The 18812-nt window shown below is 54.5% G+C and overlaps 1 protein-coding gene across 2 annotated transcripts; it reads right to left on the bottom strand.

Moving 5' to 3' along the window:
* Window positions 1-246: 246 nt before the first annotated feature.
* LOC135191524 (complement component receptor 1-like protein) lies at window positions 247-16663 on the bottom strand. Of its 2 annotated transcripts, XM_064173876.1 has the most exons (14): window positions 16580-16663; window positions 15731-15885; window positions 14304-14495; window positions 13071-13170; window positions 12257-12342; window positions 10734-10946; window positions 9128-9310; window positions 7721-7909; window positions 6575-6772; window positions 5085-5267; window positions 3650-3835; window positions 2884-3063; window positions 2552-2721; window positions 247-1199 (listed from the first exon to the last, which is right to left on the bottom strand). In XM_064173876.1, exons 2-14 carry the CDS (start codon window positions 15816-15818, stop codon window positions 1059-1061), a joined length of 2109 nt encoding a protein of 702 aa, XP_064029946.1. In that variant the 5' UTR covers window positions 15819-15885; window positions 16580-16663; the 3' UTR covers window positions 247-1058. The 2 variants fall into 2 exon arrangements, with proteins under 2 accessions (XP_064029946.1, XP_064029947.1); XM_064173877.1 differs by lacking the exon at window positions 6575-6772.
* Between the last annotated feature and the right edge of the window lie 2149 nt (window positions 16664-18812).

The raw sequence follows: 18812 nt of genomic DNA, 5'->3' as shown, positions 1-18812 counted from the left end.
AGCATCTTGGCCTCACCTCTGCAGTGGGTGGGGGATGAGCTGCTGTGGAAAGACCACCCCCCCTGCAGCCCTCCATGCTTGATCCATCATCTGCCTTCAGGTCATGGAGGTGTTGGGCAGGAGGTTGGACCTGATGCCCTTAGAAGCCTTTTCCAACTTGAATGCTTCTGTGATTCCAGAACGATTCTTGAAGCAGCAAATGCCCTTCCTGGAGCTAGGACAGAGCCATGGAATGCCAGAGACAACTCTTGTTGCAACTGCAGCTTTATTGGGATGTGGTGGTGAAGGAGCACTGATCCCATGACAAGATGTGAGCTAACAGAGCACTTCCCCCTTGCTGCAGGGAGCAGCAAAACTGGAGCCACTTCTCCCTTTGCACTTGTTTCCAGCAGCTGCACCCAGCAAAGGTGCAGCAAGTGGCACCACCATGGCCTTGAGCACATCCTTGGCACACATCCACCCTGCTTGGCATTTCTGCCTTGCTAGGAACCAGGCTTTGATGTTTCCTTTGTCATGCCAGCTCTGAAGGTCACAGCTAATGAGGCAGCAAAGTGCTTGGTCACGATAATGAATGCAAGGTATGGACAAAGCAATGGGTGATGCTGAGTGCCAGCTGGGACACAGCAGCTGTGGGGTCAGTGTGGGCTGGTGGCTCTGACCATGCCACATGTCTGCTCAGCACCCACAGAAGTCCTCTTTCCACTTCCTTTCTAACTGACCACTTGTCAGTAGAGCAAACATTCCTGTCTGGAGCATTTATTGACCTCTGAGGTCCTTTCCCACCCAAACCAGTCTCTGATGCTAGGTAGCACAAAAGGGAAAGCTTTCAAGTGTATAAAGTGATGGAAAAAGCCACCCTGAGTGAGCTCTAACAGAATGAGCCAGGAGAGGTCACTTTCTGACCTCCCCTCACCATAACCAAACCCCTTCCTTGGCTGATAAATTCTGTCCAGGCTACTTAAGCACTTGCATGAACTACAAAGTCATAAACCCCCCCCTCGAGTCCCCAGGCTCACTGCACACACAAGGCTGGGTCCTTATGCTCCCAGTGATGCCAGTCAGGGGGACTCTCTTCGCAGCTTCTCGACCTCCAGGTAGAGTTTCTGGACTTCCAGCAGAGTTTTGAGTTCTTCCATAGGAATTCCACACTGGAAAGGTTCAGCATTTTGCAGGATCTTGTCACACACAGGAGGCTTTTTCTTTAAAGGAAGCAAAGAGAGAGGGCCTGAGGCTGCTGCAGGACCTAGGTGCTGAGCATCCCCCTCCTGCTGCAGCCCTTCAGTTGGGTCGAGACCAACTGCAACGAAGCAGTCACATCCCTGAGGTCAGACCAGTGCTGTTCCAGGCTGGAAATCACTGAATTATTAAGGTTGGAAAAGTCTTCTAAGAGCATCCAAGTCCAACCATCAACCCAACACCTCCATGGCCACTGAACCACGTCTCCAGCTGCCACAGCCAAAGGCTTCTTGAACCCCTGCAGGGATGGGGACTCCACAACCTCCCTGGGCAGCTTGTTCTGATCCCTGACCACTCTGGCAGCAAAGAAAACTTTCCTGCTGCCCAACCTAACCCTCCCTTGCTGTAACTTGAGTCTTCATCTCTGCAGACAAGCAAAAGCTGCCTGGATGCACTCCTGTGTTGCCTGCCTTGGGTGCTCAAGCTTTGGCAGGGAGGTTGAACTGGATGACCTCTAGAGATGCCTGCTGTGATGCTATGATTTCCTCTCATCCTATCACCTGATATCAGGGAGAAGACATCAACCTCTCCCTCCTCTCACTCCAATCTCCTTTCAGGGAGCTGTAGAGAGTGAGCAACTCTCTAGCACCAGTTACATAGGAGAGATGACTACAAATGGCTGTGGGGGTAATGGGTTTAAACTAGCAGAGAGGAGATTTAAACTAGATGGCACAGGTTGAGGGTGGTGAGACACTGGCACAGGTTGCCCAGGGAGGTTGTGGAGCACAGAAGCACCCAATGTGATCAAAGATCACATTGGGTGCTTCTGTGCTCCACAACCTCCCTGGTGGTGTTCAGTGCCAGGCTGGATGAGTCCTTGAGCGACCTGTTCTAGTGGGAGGTGTCCCTGCCTATGGCAGGAGGTTGGAACTGGATAAGCTTTGAGCTCCCTTCCAACCTAACCCATTCAATGATTCTAAATGAGGCAAGTTCCAGCCAAAGGCTGAGTTGATGCTGGTACATAGAATCAGGCAGGGTTGGAAGGGACCACAAGGGGCAACCAGTTCCAACCCCCCTGCCATGCCCAGGGACACCCTACCCTAGAGCAGGCTGCACACAGCCTCAGCCAGCCTGGCCTCAAACACCTCCAGCCATGGGGCCTCAACCCCCTCCCTGGGCAACCCATTCCAGCCTCTCACCACTCTCCTGCTCAACAACTTCCTCCTCACCTCCAGCCTCACTCTCCCCACCTCCAGCTTGGCTCCATTCCCCCCACTCCTGCCACTCCCTGGCAGCCTCAAAAGTCCCTCCCCAGCTTTCTTGTAGCCCCCTTCAGATCCTGGCAGGCCACAAGAAGGTCACCTCGGTCACTTACACAGGTGGGTGGTGGTACCCAGGTGCCAGTGGCCGAGCAGGTACTTTTGAAGCTCTGTCCTGGGGGGGCATCGAGGTTGCAGTGGAAGAAGATGGTTTCATTCACCTCATACCACATCTTCCAAGGACGAGTCAGTGAGACTCCCCCTCCAGAGGGGTGGGCACAGCGAACTGAGAGGGAGGCAAAAGCCAAAACGATGGAAAGGGAAGAGACAGAGGAGAAAACCCCCCTGAAAATTCCACCCACTTTCTGGTGACTCAAAGCCACAGCAGCCTGTGCAAAGCCCCTGGGTGGGGAGGAGGAGAGGGCATCTGCCCAGCTCTGATACCCACCTCGCTGGCAGGTGGGCAGAGGAGGGTGCCAGGAGCTGTCATCCAGGCACTGGCTCTCAGCAGCACCATCCAGGGCGAAGCCTTCATCACAGGAGAACCTCACGGTGGCCTTGTAGGGAAAGGTGACCATCTGTGAAAGCATCCTGCCCCTCTCCACCGCCGGCCTGGGGCACCGAACCACTGCGGGAACAGAGCAGAGCTGGCAGCGCTGGGGGAGAGGTGGAATGCAGAGCTAGGGGGGATGGCAGCGCTGGGGGGGGGGAGAGGTGGAATGCAGAGCTAGGGGGGATGGTAGCGCTGGGTGGGGAGAGGTGGAATGCAGAGCTAGGGGGATGGTAGCGCTGGGGGGGGAGAGGTGGAATGCAGAGCTAGGGGGGATGGTAGCGCTGGGGGGGGTATGGCAGGGCTAGGGAGGCGATGGGATGGCAGAGCTAGAGGGGATGGCAGAGCTGGGTGAGGGGGGGATGGCAGCTGCCCTGCCCCAGGGACCACAGGCAGCCAGGGCAGAGCTGCTCTCCTGATGCTCTCTCACCACTTCTATGCTCCAGGGCAAGAGCTGCCTGCAGCAGCTCCCAGGGGCACCCTGCCTGCCCCTGGTGCTGTTGAGCAGCTCATGGTGCTGAGAGCTTCACACAGCAGCTGCAGGAGCTGCGTGGTCAGGGTTTGGAGCTTGTGGAGCAGAGCAGGTAGTGAGGCTGGGGCTTGGCCCCTCCATCATGCCCAGCTCCTGGCTTCAGTCTGATGCTAAGTAGGAGGCACAACTCACCCTTGCACTGTGGGGCAGGCCCACTCCATGCCAGGTTGACCCCATCATGGGAGGTGCAGTAGATGGAGGCATTCCCAACGAGGGACAATCCTTCTGCACAGCTGTAGGTCACCTCTGCTCCATAGAAGTGCTCCTTGCCCAAGCCAGAGTGCTGCCCACTGGTAATTTGTGGAGGGGGGGCACAGACTGTAGAACAAAGGGAATTGGTAAGACAGGAAACAGAGAATGGTGATGTTGGAAGGGAGCTCTGGAGATCATCCAATCCAACCTCTCTGCTAAAGCAAGGGCACCCAGAGGAAGTTGTGCAGGGTGGCATGCAGGTGGCTTTGGAATGATTCCAGAGATGGAGACTCCACCACCTCTCTGGGCAGCCTGTTCCAGTGCTCTGCCACCCTCCAAGTGAAGAAGCTCCTCCTCGTGTTGAGAAGGAAGCAGAGGATGGTCACAGGTGATAACCAACAGCACTTCTGTGAAACCAGAGCAAGAGTTCAGTGCCAGGCTTGCAGGGTGCTAGAGTCACATCGAGCTGCTGCCTGGCTTCTTGCCTCTTACATCAGCTCAAGGCTCCCAGCACCCAGTTGGGTCTTCCCTCTAGGAGAGGACTCCCCAACACCTTCAGGCCATGAGCTGAAACAATCACCATCCTCTTCTCCAGACCACAGAATCATCTTGGTTGGGCAAAGCCCTTTAAGCTCATCCAGTCCAACCATCCCCTAACTCTGCCAAGGCTGGGGCTAAACCATGGCCCTCAGCACCACATCTCTGCCTCCTTGAAACACCTCCAGGGAGGGGGATTCAACCACCTGTGCCAGCCTCTGAGAACCCTTTAAGGGAAGAAGCTTCTTCTAATATCCACCTTGAACCTCCCCTGTTGCAACCTGAGGCCTGAAGCAGGTCACCCACTGCCTGCTGCTGCTGCTGAGCAGTGATGCAGAAGTTCTCTCACAGAATTTAGAGGCTGGAAGAGACCTCCAGAGATCATCCAATCCAACCTCCCTGCCAAAGCAGGATCACCCAGGGTGGTTCTCACAGGAATGCAGCCAGGTGGGTTTGGAAATTCTCCAGAGAAGGAAGCTCCACAACCTCTCTGGGCAGCCTGCTCCAGGGCTCCAGCACTCTCACTGCAAAGGAGTTTCTCCTCTTGTTGAGGTGAAACCTTCTGTGTTCCACTTTGCATCCATTGCTCCTTGGCTTATTGCTGCTGCTCAGTGAAAAGAGCCTGGCCCCAGCCACTGACCCCCACTGCTCAGATATCTGTACACATTGATCAGATCTCTTCCCCAGGCTAAACAGCCCCAGGGCTCTCAATCCCTCTTTGCAGGGGAGATGCTCAAGTCCCCCAGTCATACTCATGGCTCTGCTCTGGACCCCTTCCAGCAGGTCAATGTCTCTCTGGAGCTCGGGGGCTCAAAATTGGACTCATTGTCACACTTACCTTTGTCACAGGATGATAAGGAGGGACTCCAGGTCCCATCAGCCTGACACGTGGTGGAGTCTGGGCCCCTGAGGACATAGCCTGCATCACACTCCAGCCTGAGCTGGGTCCCAACTCTGTAGTCATTTCTGCTTCCTCCAAGCTCTCTTCCATGAGCAAGAACTGGTTTTGGGCAACGGGGTTCTAGGAAGCAGAGAGAGTAAAGGGCATAGTGTAATCCCAGGAAGAACTCCAGCCAGGGGGCTCCCTAAGGAGGAGACAGTGTGAGGAACATCCAAAGCCTGGGGAGAAACAGTGCCTGGCAGCCAGATGCAGGCCTGAATGCATCCTTTGCAACTCCAAAGGAGCTTCTGCTTCTACACTCAGCTTTTCCAGGGGCTGCTGAGAAAGGAAGATGCTGCAGAGCTGGGTCCACGCCTGACCCTCGAGGCCCTCTGTACCACACACACCCTGCAGTCATCCCAGGGGCTGCAGCTCCTGCTTTGCCACCCAGCTGCACTTGGGAGAGTGCTGAGCATATCCCAGGCAGCATTAGGGCCAGGACAAGGAAGCATCCATGCTCTAGTGCTGCCTGCCTTGTGAGCTGGAGCTGGCTCCTTCCTCCTGGCAAGGTTTTGCTGAGCTGGGCTCAGCCTGCTCCCAGCAGCTTGCTGCTGTTGTGCTGCTGTCCCAGTGCTGGGGGAGCAGTTTCAGCAGTCTCAGGGGTTTTGTGCTGTTGCATTTTCTTCTGGGAGAGGAAATGCACTGAGAACATCCTCTGCTCCCAAGCCTTGTGTCAGCAAACCAGTCCAACCACTGCCCAAAGCACAAACCACATCCCCTTCCAGTGGGGTAAGTGTCTCCCAGGCTCCTTGGGCTTTTAAGGAACACCCTAAGCCTCTGAAAGCTACCAACACCCAACCCTTTGCATCTCACTTCCCAGAAACCAGCTCAGTCCCTTGCCAAAAGCTTTCCCCCTGCAGTTCCCAGACAACAGAATGATCTGTTCAGATCTTCTGCTGCATTATTTCAGCTGGATTATTTCAGCCCTCTAAGAGCATCAACCCAGCCATCAGCCCCACCCCACCCTGCCCACTAAATCATGTCCCAGGGTACCACATCCACAAGTTTCTTGAACACCTCTAGGGTTGGGGATTCCACCTCCTCCCTGGGCAGCCTTTGCCAGTGTTTGAGAACCCTTTTCAGTGAAGAAGTTTCTACTGCCCAGCCTAAAACTCCCCTGATGTAACTTGAAGCCATTTCCTCTTCTCCCATCCCTTGATCCTAGGAAGAATCACAGAATCCAGCAGGTTGGAAGGGAGCTCCAAGCTCATCCAGCCCAACCTAGCACCCAGCCCTGGCCAACCAACTAGAAAAGGCCAACTCCCACCTCACTTCCACCACCACAGTGCCTGACCAGTTTCTTCCAGGATAACATGGGAAGAGCAGATCTGGGATACATAGCAGTAGACCAAAATTCTCCTTGGCTACCACTCCCAGCTCTGACCTACCTAGAGTGCACTCAGGTACTGGTGGATCCCAGCTCCCATCACTGAGACACCTGAGGACAACTTCATCGGGATGACCTTTGAAAGAGTAGGCATCCTCACAGGTCACTTTCAGGTGGTCTCCAAACTGATAATACTCTTTATTTTCCCAGGGATTCACAAGCCTCCCATTCCTGATGTCTGGATTTGGGCAACGAATTCCTGAGAAAAGACAAAAGATAGCAAGTGTGAAGCCACCAACCATGGCAGAAGCACTTGAGCTGGGGGTGTGCAGCCTGCAGCAGAGGAGGCTCAGGGCAGAGCTCATTGCTGGCTGCAGCTCCCTGCAGGGAGGCTGTAGCCAGGTGGGGTTGGGCTCTGCTGCCAGGCAAGAAGCAACAGAACAAGGGGACACAGTCTCAAGTTGTGCCAGGGCAGGTCTAGGCTGGATGTTAGGAGGAAGTTGTTGGCAGAGAGAGTGATTGGCATTGGAATGGGCTGCCCAGGGAGGTGGTGGAGTGGCTGTGGCTGGAGGTGTTGAAGCAAAGCCTGTCTGGGGCACTCCACCATCTCCTTGGGCAGCCCATTCCAATGCCAATCACTCTCTTTAGCAAGAACCACCTCCTTGGGCAGCCCATTCCAATGCCAATCACTCTCTTTAGTAAGAGCCACCTCCTTGGGCAGCCCATTCCAATGCCAATCACTCTCTTTAGCAAGAACCACCTCCTTGGGCAGCCCATTCCAATGCCAATCACTCTCTCTGGCAAGAACCACCTCCTTGGGCAGCCCATTCCAATGCCAACCACTCTCTTTGGCAAGAACCACCTCCTTGGGCAGCCCATTCCAATGCCAATCACTCTCTCTGACAAGAGCCACCTCCTTGGGCAGCCCATTCCAATGCCAACCACTCTCTCTGGCAAGAACCACCTCCTTGGGCAGCCTGTTCCACTGCTTGGTAACCCTTTCTGGGAAGAACATTTTCCTAATACCCAACCTGAACCTCCCTTGGCACAACTTGAAGCCTCTTCCTCTTGTCCTGGAACTCACTGCATGCAAGAAGAGCCCAACCCCCACCTGGCTCCAACCTCCTTTGAGGAAGTTGCAGATTCTTCTCTCAGGATTACTGCTGCCAGATCCCAGGGGCAGGGAGCTGAAGGAACCTGCACTTACTTTCACAAGGATGTGGAGCTTCAGACCATGTGAAGCCTGGCTGACACTGGATGTGCCTGATGGTTTCTCCTGGGCTGAACTCGTGGCCCTCCTTGCACTCGTAGGTAATGATGGTGTCCACAGGGAACAGATTCCCAGCCAGCCTCACTTTGACAGCATTAAACACATCTGGAGGATAATCACAGCTGCCTAGGAGAGAGACAGCAAATTAGGGACATGGGTGGTGATAAATCAAGGTGGAGGTGCACAATGGGATGCAACAAGAGAGAGAACTGGGGTGAAAATGGCATGTTGGAGTTGTTCTTTGGAGATGCAGGTGATGGTCATAGATCACAGGTTGGAAGGGAGCCTAAAGATCATCCAGTTCCAACACCCCAGCCCCAGCTTCTTGCCCCTCATCTTCTGGAGATCATCCAGTCCAACCCCACTGCTAAAGCAGGGCACCCACAGCAGCCTGCCCAGGATCACAATAGTCAGAGGGGGTTGGAAGCTCTGCAGAGAAGGAGACTCCACAACCTCTCTGGGCAGCCTGCTGCAGGGCTCCAGCACCCTCACACCAAACAAGTTTCTCCTCCTATTCAGATGGAACCTCCTGGGTTCCAGTTTGTGCCCCTGTTGCTGTCCCTGGGCACCACTAAAACCAGCCCAGTCCCATCCTCATAACCTTCACCCTTCAGCTCTTGCTGAGCATTGATCAGGTCCCCTCTGGGGCTGCTCTTCTCCAGACTCTCAGCTTTTCCTCCTCACAGAGATGCTCCAGGACCCCTCAGCATCTTTGTTTGACTCTCTCCAACAGTTCCCTGTCTCTCATGAACTGGCAAGTCCACAACTAGACACAACACTCCAGATGTGGCCTCACTAGGGCAGAGCAGAGGGATGTGGCACAGAGATGATGCTGGAATGCAAACTCTGGTCCACTGCAAGGAGTTTGTGGACAGAGGCTGGGTGGCTCTTTCGCAGCACATCCTTCCTAGGGTGCAGCTCTGAGTGCAGAGTGTGGGGTTGCTTCTCCCACTGGAATGACAGCTGTGGGCTGGGGAAGAGTAAGGCACAGCTGGAGGGAAGGGATTTGGCTCTGGATTTCTGGTTGCCTTTTCCTTCAGGTGTCACCCAGAGGAAATTTAAGTGCCCCAGGCTGCCTATCCCACCCAGAGATGCTCCATGCCCCTCAGCATCCTCATAGCCTCCACTGGGCACCACAGCTGTAGCCTCTGTGCCCTCAGGTCACAAATTCCTTGAGACACCTCAGTGCTAGAGAGAGATTAGCCCAAACCTCCCAAAAGTGAATCTTGGAGCCCTCACTCCCAAGTCCTAACAGCCTCTTTGAGGGGGTGGGAAGCAGCTTGAAGCAGAGCTGCTGGGTGAGATGGGGGGAGTGGGGGCAGTGCTGGGTCTGCCACACTTAACTGAGCTGGCAGAGGGGCAGTGGGGGGTCCCAGAAGCCATCTTCTTTGCAGGTGGAGGTGCTGCTGCCGTTCATGGTGTAGCGGAAGTTGCAGTCCATGAAGACTGTGTCCTGGTAGCTGTAGGAGGAGCGGAACCCACCCAGCAGCCTCCCGTTCTGGATGCTGGGATGCTCACAGGTAACCACTGCAGCAGGGAGAGGAGCAGAGAGGCTCAAAGAGGGGGAACAAGGAGCTTAAAAACATTCTTGTAGCTTGAAAGCTGTTCAGCAAAACCAGCATGAGAATCACAGAATGAAACAGGCTGGCAGAGAGCTCCAAGCTCAGCCAGCCCAGCCTAGCACCCAGCCCTGGCCAACCAACCAGACCATGGCACTAAGTGCCCCAGCCAGGCTTGGCTGCAACACCTCCAGCCACAGCCACTCCACCACCTCCCTGGGCAGCCCATTCCAGTGCCAATCACTCTCTCTGACAACAACTTCCTAACAACATCCAGCCTGAACCTGCCCTGGCACAGCTTCAGGCTGTGTCCCCTTCTTCTGTGCCTGGCTGCCTGGCAGCAGAGCCCAACCCCACCTGGCTACAGCCTCCCTGCAGGCAGCAATGAGCTCTGCCCTGAGCCTCCTCTGCTGCAGGCTGCACCCCCCCAGCTCCCTCAGCCTCTCCTCACAGGGCTCTGCTCCAGGCCCCTCCCCAGCCTTGCTGCCCTTCTCCAAACACCTTCCAGCACCTCAACATCTCTCTGCAATGGAGGAGCCCAGAACTGGACACAGCACTCCAGGGGTGGCCTGAGCAGTGCTGAGCACAGGGGCAGAAGAACCTCCCTTGTCCTGCTGCCCACACTGCTCCTCAGCCAGCCCAGGATGCCATTGGCTCTGCTGCCCACCTGGGCACACTGCTGGCTCCTGCTCATCTCCTCTCTGCCAGCACCCCCAGCTCCCTCTCTGCCTGGCTGCTCTCAGCCACTCTGGCCCCAGCCTGTAGTGCTGCTTGGGGTTGTTGTGGCCACAGTAGCTCAGCTTTGAGTGATTAATGCAGTTAGTGGTGGTCTTTTCTCTGCCAAATTGGTAAGAGCCCTTCTGGCTGTGTAAATCCTCTCACTGTGACCAAAGCCAGCAAGTCTCATCTACAAGGAGATTCCAACAGGAAGGAGAGTGAGACAGCTTCAAGCTCCAGCAGATGGAGCAGCAGGCTGTGGAGAAGGAGCTGTGGCTGGAGCTTGGTGACAGAACAAGAGGACACAGCCTCAAGCTGTGCCAGGGCAGGTTTAGGCTGGATATTAGGACACCCTCACAGCTCACCCTGGGGACACCCTCACAGCTGGCAACCTCACAGCTCAACCTTTGGGCAACCTCACAGCTCACCCTGGGGGCACCCTCTCACAGCTGGCAACCTCACAGCTCACCCTGGGGGCACCCTCTCACAGCTGGCAACCTCACAGCTCACCCTGGGGGCATCCTCACAGCTCACCCTGGGGGCACCCTCTCACAGCTGGCAACCTCACAGCTCACCCTGGGGGCACCCTCTCACAGCTGGCAACCTCACAGCTCACCCCTGGGGGCACCCTCTCATAGCTGGCAACCTCACAGCTCACCCCGGGGGCACCTCACCTTTGCACTCAGGGGGTGGCTTGCTCCAGACCCCGTTGACGTTGTCGGTGGTGGTACAGAAGATAGAGGCATCTCCAATCAGTGAGAAAGGAGCATCTCCCCTCCTGACATCGTGGCACCTGTAAGTCACTGAGGTTCCATACTCAAAGCTCTCTTTGTTGACTGCATTGTGCTCTCCATTAGCTATTTTTGGAGGGGGTAGACAAGGTATGGCTGGGGAGGGAGGGAGGGAAGAAGACAACAGGAAGGACTTAAGTCATTTTGAATCAAAAAGGTGGTAAGAAAAAAAAGCCAAACTCTGAAACCCAAAGTGCCAGAAGGGGCAGATCTCAGGAATTGTTTTGCTTGGCAAAGGCCCTTCAAGATCATCCCACCCAAGCTTCAGAGAATCTCTTGGACTGGAAAAGCCCTTCAAGTCCAATCATTAGTTTCACACTGACAAGTCCTGGACTAACCCAAACCCCTCAGCACATCTAATCACTGTGAATGGCTGTGGTTGGAGAGGACCACCAGGATCATCCAGTCCAGCCTTCATCCCAGCATCCTTCATCACCAGACCACAGCCTCAAGCACCACAGCCACTCTCCTTTTAAACACCTCCAGGGATGGCAACTCCACCACCTCCCTGGGCAGCCTGTGCCAGTGCCTGACCACCCACTCAGGAAAGAGCTTCCTCCCAACAGCCAACCCAAACCTGCCCTGATGCAACTTGAGGCCATTTCCTCTTGTCCTGTCGTTAGTAATTTGGAAGCAGAGACCAGCTCCAGCCTGGTCCATCAATCTACCACTGCCAAGGCTGAGGCTAAATTGTGTCCCTCAGCATCACATCTCTGCCTCTTTGAGCATGGAGATTCTACCACCTCCCTGGGGAGCCCATTCCAGTCCTTGAGACCCCTGCCAGTGGCACCAGCAGGTTGCTCCCCAGCCCACAGGCAGCAGAGCTCTGCCCCAGGCACCAACTGGTTTGGAATTTACCACATTGGATATCTGGGGGGAAAAAACTGTGCTGCAAGAGTGGTGAGACACTGGAACAGGCTGCTCAGGAAGGTGGTTGAGTCTCCATCCTTGGGGAGGATCAAGAAACATGTGGACATGGCACTTGGGGATATGATTTAATGGGATTGGTGGTGGTGAGTTGCTGGTTGGACTCCATGAGCTCAGAGGCTTTTCCAGCTGAAACAATTCCATGATCCTAATGAAAGAGGCAGCAAAAGACCATTCTATTGCCTGGGAACTGCTGTGGAAAGGTTTTGGCAAGAAGCTGAGCTGGTGTCTGGGAGGAGGGATGCCAAGGGTTGGCAGTTGGCAGCCTTACACTCTGCTGCCTGACTCCCAGAGAGGGAGGGACTTTTGTTTCCTTCCCTGCAGGATGATGCAGGAAGAAAACTGAAACAAAACAATAAACCTTTCCAGACTCCACCATGCACCAAACTGCTGAAACCCTTCAGCAGGACAATGTGATTGCTTCTCTGCCCACCCCCAGTGACATGTAAGCAGCAGATGAATTGAGGAGCTCCACTTACCCTGACAGAAAGGAAAATCTCTGTCCCACCCAACACTCCCATCAACAACGACACAGTGGATTTGAGGATTTCCAACCAGCCTGTACCTGCATGACACAGAAGGAGGAGTTACTCCACAAAGTCAGTCTGGATCCATTTCAGAGTATCAGAGACTTGTCTTGGCTGGAAAAGCCCTCTAAGGTCATCCAGTCCAACCAGCAACTTAACCCCACCATCACCACTAAATTCTGTCTCCAAGGCCACAGGTTTCTTGAACCCCTTCCAGGGATGAGGACTACATCACCTCCCTGGGCAGCCTGTGCCAATCCCTGTGCCAATCCCTGACCACTCTTGCAGCAAAGAAATTTTTCTTCACCTCCAACCTAACCCTCCCTGGTGCAACTTGTGGCTATTTCCTCTCCTGCTATCACCTGATACTGGGGAGAGGAGACCCAACTCCTACCTCACTCCAGCCTCTTTTCAAGGAGTTGAAGGGAGCAATGAGGTCTCTCCTCTTAGTCTCCCTTTCTCCAGGCTGAACACCTCCAGCTGCTCCTCATCAGCCCTGTTCTCCAGACCCTTCATCCTGGGGTCACAGCTCACAGGATGTTAGAGGTTGGAAGGGACCCAAGGAGATCATCAAGTCCAACCCCCCCTATACAATCTAACACAGATCACAGAGGAACACATCCAGACAGGCCTTGAAAGTCTCCAGAGAAGGAGACCCCACAACCTCTCTGGGGAGCCTGTTCCAGTGCTCTGGGACCCTTACAGTCAAGAAGTTCCCCCTGGTGTTGAGGGTATTTCATGCATGCCCTGAATGCTCCTGACTTACCCTTCATTGCAGGTGAAGTTCACAGTTGAACCAAAGTAGAAGTGCCCTGCTGAGATGAGTCTGCCATTGTGAGGCTCTCCAGGGTTGGTGCAAGCCTTTGCTGGGGGACAACAGCAGTTAGAATCACAGAATGGTTTAGATTGGAAGGGACCTCAAAGTTCATCCAGTTCCAACCCCCTGCCATAGGTAGGGACACCTCCCACTAGGACAGGTTGCTCAAGGCCTCATCCAACCTGGTCCTGGACACCTCCAGGGAGGTCATGGAGCACAGAATCACCCAATGTGATCAAAGATCACATCTTGGACATCTTTGTAGGGTACAAAGTGAGCTGCAGCTTTTATATGTTGAATCTTCAGCCCCCTTTAACTTCTTTCCCCCTTAAAATCTTTGGGAAGGATTGCATGGGGAAGGGTGAAAAGGTGTAAGAAAGGAGAGACCTAGGCTGAGCCCTGCATCATTCCCACCTCAGCCTGCATCCATCCATCCCATCCCAATCTGTATCCATCCATCTATCCCACCCCAATCTGTACCCATCCATTCATCCCACCTCAGCCTGCATCCATGCACCCATCCATCCTTCCCACCCCAATCTGTATCCATCCATCCCACCTCAGCCTGCATCCATCCACCCACCCATTCATCCCACTCCACTCTGTATCCATCCATCCTTCCCACCTCAGCCTGCATCCACCCATCCCACCCCAACCTGTATCCATCCATCCTTCCCACCTCAGCCTGCATCCACCCATCCCACCCCAATCTGTATCCATCCATCCTTCCCACCTCAGCTTGCATCCATCCACCCACCCATCCATCCCACTCCACTCTGTATCCATCCATCCTTCCCACCTCAGCCTGCATCCACCCATCCCACCCCAATCTGTATCCATCCACCCTTCCCACCCCAGTCTGCAACCATCCACCCATCTTTCTTACCCCATTTCAGCCTGCATTCATTCATTAATCCCTCCCACCCCAGCAGGATTCTGTGCTCCACAACCTCCCTGGGCAACCTGTGCCAGTATCTCACCACCCTCACTGCAAACAACTTCTTCCTGACATCCACTTTCCATCTCCCCTCTGCCACTTCAAACCCATCCCTCCTCATTCAGCAAGAGCCCAGTACTCAGTGGATGCTTCACACCAGATCACCTCATCTGGCCCCAGCCCATGAGGTCCCTTTGGATGCTGCTCTGAAAGCAAAGCCCCAAGCCAGCCCCAGCTGTACTCACGCTGGCAGATCTCCATAGAGCCATCCCAGTTGCCATTCTGTCTACAAACAAAGGCATTTGGGACCCTGTAATTCCTGCTGTAGCCTGGCCGACACTTGTACTCCACTCTGGATCTAGGGGGGAATGTGGTACGGTCCAGGAACTCCTCCTTGAGCTCTGCAGATATCAGACGTGGTGGAGCAGTGCAGAAACCTGGAGACAGCAACTCCATCAGAAAGAGGCTGGGAGCAAAAGCAGCAGGAGCTCTGCCCTGATTTGCACTGTAGGGCCACTTGAGGATACTTTGGTGGCCTTAAGTTTCCTTACAACTGGGAGTGAAGGGGAGAAGCACAGCCTGGGACTGGGGATCATAGGATCCTGGAGGGGTTTAAGAGGATGGATGAGGCACTTAGTGGCATGGTTTAGTTAATTAGAAGGTGTTAGGTGATAAGTTCACAGGCTCACAGGATGTCAGGGGTTGGAAGGGACCCAAAGAGCTCATCCAGTCCAACCTTCCTGCCAGAGCAGGACCACACAATCCAGCTCAGGGCACACAGCAACACATACAGACAGGCCTGGAAAGGCTCCACACAAGGAGACTCCACAACCTCTCTGGGCAGCCTGTGCCAGGGCTCTGGGACCCTTCCAGCCAAGAAGTTCCCCCTCGTGTTGAGCTGCAACCTCCTGTGCTGCAGCTTCCATCCACTGCTGCTTGTCCTATCCCAGGGAGCAGTGAGCAGAGCCTGTGCCCCCCTCCTGACCCCCAGCCCTCAGATGTTGATAAGCATTGATCAAATCCCCTCTCAGTCTTCTCTTCTCCAGACTAAGCAGCCCCAGGTCCCTCAGCCTCTCCCCTCAGGGCTCCAGTCCCCTCAGCATCCTCACAGCCCTCTGCTGGACCTTCTCCAGCAGATCTCTGATCTCAGAGGTCTTTCCCAACGTGGTTAATTCTGTGACTCTGAGTTGGAAAGGACCTTACAAATCATCCAATTCCAACTCCCCTGCCACGGGCAGGGACACCTCCCAGTAGCTCAGGTTGCTCAAAGCCTCCAGTTCAGTCAGAAACACTTCCAGGGATGAGGTGGCCACAACTTCTTGTGCTCACCTCTCTGGCAGGGACAGAGAAGGAGCATTGCCCTGTGAGGTCCTGCTTGTTCCTTGCCCCTCAGCCAGCAGCTTCAGAGGCTGGGCACAAACTGCAGATTAATCCTTTCCTCTCCCCAGTTTGTGTCACTTCTGCACCTCTTCAGCTGCAATAATTTGATGTCCACTTTACAGAGAGGGGAGAAAAGGCAAAGGAAGATGGATTCTGATCACAAAGATTTACAACGACCTGGAAATGCAAAGGCAGCAAGGAAAAGAGAAACCCAAGTCCTGTGAACCCCAGGAGAAGGTTTTCCTTTGAGGGCTCTATGTTTATCCCTTGCTCTCTCCTTGTGTTCACTTACTCTGGACAGCTACAAGACGAGCAGCAACAAGGAATAAGCCAAGGACAACAGCACAATCCCTCTGCTTCCTTGGCTCCAGAGCTGGCATCTTCCTTTATCCCACCTTCCCTGCCTGAAGATCCCACAGAAGTTGCTTCTTTTTCCAGGCCTAATACCTGTAGAAACAGCACAGGAAGATCAATACTCAGGATAACCACAGCCCATCCAGACACATCTCACTTCTCACCTCATGGAGCTCCACAGCAGCACTGCAGGGTCCTGCACCTGGGATGGAGCAATCCTCACTAGCAGTACAGGCTGGGGGATGAGGTGTCAGAGAGCAGCCATGTGCAAAGGTCAGCCAGTTCCAACCCCCTGCCACAGGCAGGGACACCCTACCCTAGATCAGGCTGTCCACAGCCTCATCCAGTCTGGCCTTAAACACCTCCAGGCATGAGGCTTCCTCCACCTCCCTGGGCAACCCATTCCAGGCTCTCTTCATGCTGAGGAACTTCTTCCTAACATCCAGTCTGAATCTCTCCATTTCCAGCTTTGCTCCATCCCTCCCCAAGCCCTATCACTACCTGACAGCCTCAAAAGTTCCTCCCCAGCTTTCTTGTAGTCCCCCTTAAGATACTGAAAGGCCACAATAAGGTCACCTGGGAGCCTTATCCTCTCCAGCCCCAACTCCCTCAGTCTCTCCTCATAGGAGTTTCCTTCCCCTGGCTTTCCCTCAATCCCCCAACAGCTCTTGGGTCTCATTTGATTTCATTTACTCAGCTTTGGACTTGCAGGAGGTGCAAGAAAGCCCCAACCCAATTCCCCCAAAGCAACAACACCTAAAGCTGCATCACTCAGAGCCAATCTCACCTGGAGGTCTGGCAGCAGGAGATGGAGAGACCTGCTGTGCTCTGCTCCTGCATGGCAAAGTGACTTTGTCTCCTTGCTCTATCCAGGCTCCTCAGCACTGAAGGAGCAGCTACATCCTTAAATACAGCTTCATCCAGGCAAGATTGAATTCTGCAGAAACCAGAGCTGGACCATAAATCATTAACCCTTCACCAGAACAAAGAGGAAGTTATTTATCCAACCCACAAAGCAAAACATTCAAGCCCTGAATGCAGCCCAAGAAGATGTTGAAATCATTTTGTTTGCTGTGTGGAGCTGCCAAGTCCTTTGTTGAAACCATCCTTGCAGAACAGGATGCTGCCCATTCCACCCTGACACAGTGGCACCCAGCCAGAGCTGCTGCTGCTCCCCCAGTGATGCCCAGGGGGCCTTGGGCACACATTATGGTCATAGAATCACGGAATCAAGCAGGTTGGAAGAGAGCTCCAAGCTCAGCCAGCCCAACCTAGCACCCAGCCCTGCCCAACCAACCACACCATGGCACTAAGTGCCCCAGCCAGGCTTGGCTTCAGCACCTCCAGGCACAGCCACTCCACCACCTCCCTGGGCAGCCCATTCCAGTGCCAATCACTCTCTCTGACAACAACTTCCTCCTCACATCCAGCCTAGACCTGCCCTGAGGTTGTGTCCTCTTGTTCTGTCCCTGGCTGCCTGGCAGCAGAGCCCAACCCCACCTGGCTACAGCCTCCCTGCAGGCAGCAATGAGCTCTGCCCTGAGCCTCCTCTGCTGCAGGCTGCACCCCCCCAGCTCCCTCAGCCTCTCCTCACAGGGCTGTGCTCCAGGCCCCTCCCCAGCCTTGCTGCCCTTCTCCAAACACCTTCCAGCACCTCAGCATCTCTCTTGCATTGAGGAGCCCAGAACTGGACACAGCACTCCGGGGTGGCCTGAGCAGGTCCCTCTGCAGGGCTCTCCTACCCTCCCAACAGCTCCACAGCTGCTCCTAGCTTGGTGTCATCATGGGGCACATCATCCATGAGTTCATAGAATCATAGAATGTCAGGGGCTGGAAGGGACCTTGAAAGATCATCTGGTCCAGCCCTCTGCCAGAGCAGATCACACAGGAACACATCCAGGCAGGGTTTGAATATCTCCAGAGAGGGAGACTCCACAACCCCCCTGGGCAGCCTGTGCCAGGCTCTGTCACTCTCACAGGGAAAAAATCCTCCTCATCTTTAAATGAAACTTCTATGCCTCATCTTCCCCCAGTGCCCCTTGCTCTGGGCATCACCCAGCAGAGCCTGGCTCCACTCATCCCTCACCTCTCTCTAAGTTCATCCCTTTCTGACATCAAATCCCAGTGATCAAGCTCTGCTTTCTCCAACCACTTCCAGCTACTCCCACTAAGGAAGCACCATCTGGAGCTCAGCAGCACTGGAGGTCTGAGGGAGCATGGTTCAGAGCTGAACACCCCAGCCCATGATGGGAACCCAGCTGCCTCTTGTCTCCTTGAAAGCTCTTCCTACTCTCACTGGGGGGGCTCAGTTCCCAGGAATTCCCAGCAACAAGAGCCTTGGCAGCAGCTGTAACCATTTGCTGCTTTGGCTGCACAGCTCCATCCAAGGCTTCCAGCCCCTATCAAGAACCAAGCAATGGCCTTTTTACCCTGGGCTGTACTTAGAATCACAGAATCAACCAGGATGGAAGAGACCTGCGAGCTCATCCAGTCCAACCTAGCACCCAGCCCTATCCAGCCTCCCAAGCAGAGCTTTGTTCACCACACCTGGATTTTTTGGGGGGGCAGAAACAGTTACAAAAGCCTCAGCTGTGCTTGGGACATCACCCAAGCCCACAACCAAGTGAAGCAGATGTAGTTCTTGCTCTGCAGGACATAGCAGAAGGCTTCCTGCCCTCATTCCATGAGCAGAAGCTTGCTCACAACATGCCCCTGAGCTGAAGGCTTAGAAGAATCCAGTTAATCACCAACACAAACACAGCCTCTCTGGCTGGGACTCAGAACAAGCTGGCTCATGTGCCAGGGGAGGTCTAGGCTGGGTGTTAGGAGGAAGTTCTTGGCTGAGAGAGTGATTGGCATTGGAATAGGCTGCCCAGGGAGGTGGTGGAGTTGCCATCCCTGGAGGTGTTCAAACAAAGCCTGGCTGGGGCACTTAGTGCCATGGTCTGGTTGGTTGGGCAGGGCTGGGTGCTAGGTTGGGCTGGCTGAGCTTGGAGCTCTCTTCCAACCTGCTTCATTCT

This window comes from Pogoniulus pusillus, chromosome 39 (genome assembly GCF_015220805.1).
Source record: "Pogoniulus pusillus isolate bPogPus1 chromosome 39, bPogPus1.pri, whole genome shotgun sequence".
In the NCBI taxonomy this organism is placed as follows: Eukaryota; Metazoa; Chordata; class Aves; order Piciformes; family Lybiidae; genus Pogoniulus; species Pogoniulus pusillus.
Note: the sequence above shows the minus strand (reverse complement) of the source record. Positions and strands in the feature narration are given on the sequence as shown.

Bases quoted from the DNA above. Each gene is read 5' to 3' on its own strand.
- LOC135191524 (XM_064173876.1), bottom strand. From the start codon at position 15,818: ATGCCAGCTCTGGAGCCAAGGAAGCAGAGGGATTGTGCTGTTGTCCTT. The intron at 12,343-13,070 runs GTAAGTCAGGAG...TGTGTCATGCAG, and splicing joins AACTTCACCTGCAATGAAGG to GTACAGGCTGGTTGGAAATC. The intron at 10,947-12,256 runs GTAAGTGGAGCT...CTCCCTCCCCAG, and splicing joins AGATTTTCCTTTCTGTCAGG to CCATACCTTGTCTACCCCCT.